The sequence below is a fragment of the Lupinus angustifolius genome, chromosome LG05, assembly GCF_001865875.1.
Source record: "Lupinus angustifolius cultivar Tanjil chromosome LG05, LupAngTanjil_v1.0, whole genome shotgun sequence".
NCBI lineage: Eukaryota > Viridiplantae > Streptophyta > Magnoliopsida > Fabales > Fabaceae > Lupinus > Lupinus angustifolius.
In genome coordinates this window covers 17,653,727-17,658,502 of record NC_032013.1, presented here as the reverse complement: position 1 = coordinate 17,658,502, position 4,776 = coordinate 17,653,727, and the positions used below count along the sequence as shown (strand labels likewise).

Here is a 4,776-nt window from a genome sequence, read left to right as displayed (position 1 = left end):
TAATATTATCTTAAAATATACAAATAACCTTGTAAAAAGATATAAAACAAATAAAGTAAAAAACACAATAAATATTGCATAAATCCGCACAATATTTACATTACTTAAATATCATATCAGAAAGCAGATTTCTATACTGAGATGATTGAATTGTAATCCTACTCTGACATTCACACGTCAGAAACAGCAAGACATGAATGAGAAAGATAAATAAAAGATATAAAGAAGAGATGCAAATTGAATCGAGAAAGGAAACCCCACTTGGACAAATTGGTAATTGTAGCCGCCATAAAATAAAATAAATACTTTAATTCCTTACGCGTCTTTCTAAGGCTCATATTCCATTACCATTAACAATCTCTTCATATACCTCGTTTTTCTCTCTCTCTTCCAAGCCCAAACTACTCTCATTTTTTCAAACAACCTTAGATTATGTCTCAAAAGACAGAAAAAGAAGAAACTGAATTCAAGGTTGTTCCTGAAACCATAACCACCTGTATCAACAATTGTGGCCTCACCGGTAACCCTACAACTAACAACATGTGTCAGAACTGCTTCACCGCCACCACGGTTACCAACGTAATCTCGCCTCCTTCTTCTAGATCTGTCACCGGAAACGGAGACGGTGTTGTTTCTTGTTCGCGGAAGAGATCTTATACGGAGCAACGTGATTGTGATGGAATTGAAGAAACGGCGCCGTGTGAGGTTAAGCGTGTTGTGAATAGGTGTTCAGGTTGTCGGAGGAAGGTTGGTCTCGCCGGATTTAGGTGCCGGTGCGGTGAGGTTTTTTGCGGCGAGCATCGATATTCTGATAGACATGATTGTAGCTATGATTACAAAGGTGCTGGTAAAGAAGCTATTGCTAGAGAGAACCCTGTGGTTAGAGCTGCAAAGATTGTTAAGGTTTGAATCTGAATAAGAAGAATCTCCAAGAGATTGATGGCATGATGAAAACGTCGTTGACCAGAACGAAATCGTTGACCAGTTTCTTTTCTTAGATTGGGTTTGAGGATTGAGGGAGTTTAATCCTTTTTATTTAATTTTTTCAGAATTTATATAGAAAAGGTTAATTAATTAGCTTAAGAGAGGTTTGTGTGAGGTTAGAGAGAGATGATGTTATCTTGATCAAAATTAAGAAAGCTTGTGTTCTATACTTCGATTATCATTTGATCATTTCTTTCTTTTCCTATAATTTTAATGCGTTTTTCTATTATGCGTGTTTGGAATAGTAAATTAATGTGAATATACGATCTTTATCATGGGTTATGATTATGATTCGGGCTCTAAATTATAATTACCCTTTAAAATAAATATTTGTTGGTGTTGAATGATAGAAATATATCTCATTTGTAAATTATTTATTAATAAACAAAGTTTCATTATTTAAATATATTTACTTTTCTGATTTTTATGTTGCAAGAGGATAAGAGGTGTTGTAAGAGAAAAATGTATATATTAAGAGTATAAGAATTTTTACAATGTAATTATAATATCTATTATTTATTTTCAATTATTATTGACTCTTAGATAAAAATATTATAAATATAGATAATTTATTGATTATGTATTGATCTTTATACTATTCTTTTATAGCTAGCATAAAATCTTCATGATTTAAAATATGTTTGATTAGGCTAATTTCTTAAAAAAGAAAAACAACTTTTTCATATGCTCTCAGCTATAGCGATTTTGTTAAGAAATTAATATGAACAATTATTGTTGTCCTTAATGTGATTATGGAACAAAGAATGCAGGGGTATAGGAAGTAAACTTGAAGGCGTGTTTGGGGGTATTGTTGTCATTTCAGTCGCACTAAATGACAGTGATGATTGAACATTGTGTGGGGTCCGCTGATTAGACATTTGACAATATATCGTGGGACTATAAAAGACGATATCTCGAGTTCGTGCGCGAGATATCGCGGCGGCGCGATTTATTTTCATCTTTTTATGACCGTCATTGTTGCCTTTTATGACCCAATGGGTTTTCGCCAGGTGTTTTTAGCATAAAGGTCTGTGATGTGTGACCGATATGAACCATGAATATTTTCTGTCTTTCTATTTGATTTTTTTAGTTATTATGAATTTTAAAATTTATATTTGGTATGTGAGAAAACATTTTTTTTGCCTAATGTTTACATATTGTCAATATAAATTTATACATTATTCATTTATTATTTAATAATTTTTTGAATAATCAATGAAAGAATCAATAATGATAAAATATAATGATATGTGATACAATAATATTATTATATTTCTTATTTATCGCATGATTTTTAAAATAGATACCTAAAGTTCATCACAAATGTTTTTAGTAAATCAATTGTGTCTTCCTTGGGTGGAATACATGGTATGATAATTTCATTACAAGTTAAGATAATTAAAAGTGTACAAAAAGTAGAATAATTATAATAGTACATACTAAAAACAATATAGTAAAAATAACAATGCTTAAAATGTGACTTTCTTATTTAGGCGTTTATATAATTTTAGACATATTTTTTGTTCTATCATTTTACTTTTTGCACAACCAAATAAGATGAAAGAAAAAAACATATAATTTTCTTTTCTTTTTTCTTTTAAATCAAACAACTAGTTTTTCACCTTACTTTTTACTTATTTTCATTCTTTCAACTTACTTTCCTTTCATTTTCCTATGTGAACCAAAGAGTGTAAATGAAAGTGACTTTTCAATGGCAGAATAAAAAGTAAATAATTTTAAAAAAAAAACCTACTTTATATACTTGAAAATTCTTAAGCTAATTCCTAAAAAATCCTAAAATGATCCTCAAATCTACGTTAATGAATCACTTTTTTTTATTTTTAAGACCTCTAATAAAATTATTTTGACACATGTTAGTAATATCTGAGGGCTAATTTGTATTTTTACTTTTTTCTATCATATTATTACATAAGAAAATTTAAAAGAATAAAAATCAATCTAAATTTTTAGCTCAAAAGTGGAGGAAAAGTTTGAGAATTTTTCGGCAGCCTTTGTAGGAATCGAGGGTTGTCATAGTCATAGTGCATGGTGAGTGGTTGATGGTGGAAGAGAGTTAAAGAAAGACTTCATATGCATATAAGATAGCCAATAAAAATTTGACAACAAATTAAATATTTAATTTTAATTAAAATTTAGTTATTAATTATAACAAAAAAAAAATACATTTGTCTTTAAATATGGCGTGTTATATATGTCTCTATGCAAGTTTTCTCTGGGAATTAATTGTTGGGAATCATAAAATTCTTTATGGAGAATCATAAAATTCAGAACTTTATGGAGAATAATAAAAATCAAAATATATGTTCTGATACCACTTGTTGGGAATTCCTTATGATTGGTGAAATACCAATCATAGGATCTTGAATCTTAAGATTCTCACATACATATATAAAACAAATGGTGCAGTGTCAGACTGGAATCCATGTTCATGGATGTACTCCTATGGTCTTCATTTTCTGAGATAGGTTTTGGTATGATGTCTTCCTCAACCAAATCTTTGATTCCTCTTGGGACTTACGTTTTCACTCTGATGGGGAGAGGAGAAAACTGATTTTTTATTTGGTGTGTTGGGGACCATAACCTTCCTTATGCGTTAACTTATAGGGTTCCTATTATCCCCTCTAGGTTAACCTAATGAGTATCCACTCATTAAGCCCATATTTGTTATCAGCTTTTAGAAATCTACGAGGTGCTAGTAATTAGATCACTTATAATGTAACCCCCAAAATAAAGAGTCGATATCATTGTATCAAATATATGATGTTCACCTTAATTAAATATTATAAATTTCTAACAATCTCTCACTTAGGCTTCATATATTCCTCATACAATTATATCACAGGTTCTTTAGGCGCGCATCCGTATGCTATTTACATTTAGCCTTCTCCTTAATACAATCATATACATCTTATATATCAACTATGGAACCACCGTGACTTTCATCACATGCAAGTGTGACTCGACCACGATGATCACCATATTAATATACTCAATGACATAGATCAAATATGGATGAGTGACATAGAAATTTCATACAATGTGATCTCAAACATGTCTATTTCCAAATGGCCTATCTTTATTCTTTAGTCAGATCAATCCAAAGTCTTTAATTGCAACACAATAGTTACAATGCACAATTTTTTAAAATGGTACAATAAACCATCAACTTTATTATGCATAAAAACTGTATATAACATCCAAAGTAACCCTAAGGAACAACACCGATATGAACAACATGCTCATGAAAGACTTTAGGTACCAAACCCTTAGTTAGTGGATCAACTAGCATAAAACTTGTTCTTATATGGTCTATGGAAATTTGTCCATTTTGAACATTTTCTTTAACAACTAGAAACTTTATGCCAATGAATTTTGACTTTGTAGAACTCCTATTATTGTTGGAGTAAAGAACCACTTTGTTGTCACAATACATCCTCAATGGTCTTGCAATACCATTGACCACACGTAAGCCAGTGACAAAATTATGCAACCATATGCCATGGTTTGATGTTTCAAAACAAGTCATGAACTCCGCAACCATTGTTGAAGGAGTTATAAGCGTCTTGTAACACCGCGAATTTTACGAGTTTGAATTATAAGATTTTACTAATATTTTCATTAATTATATATTCGAAAATGAATTTCTGGGAATTTTCGGTAAAGAATTAGACAAAACTCTAGTTGAGTTTTATTCTTGAAATTTTATTTCCAAATTTTTGGTAAATTTTGGTAATTTCTGGAGACAGTCGGTTCTGGACCACTGTCGGGGCC

General features: G+C 30.6%; 1 protein-coding gene across 1 annotated transcript; it reads left to right on the top strand.

Annotated features, from left to right (window-relative positions):
• Positions 327–1,152, top strand: LOC109347944 (zinc finger A20 and AN1 domain-containing stress-associated protein 5-like). Its single transcript, XM_019588075.1, has one exon. The coding sequence runs from the start codon at positions 433–435 to the stop codon at positions 907–909; it is 477 nt and encodes a 158-aa protein (XP_019443620.1). The 5' UTR covers positions 327–432; the 3' UTR covers positions 910–1,152.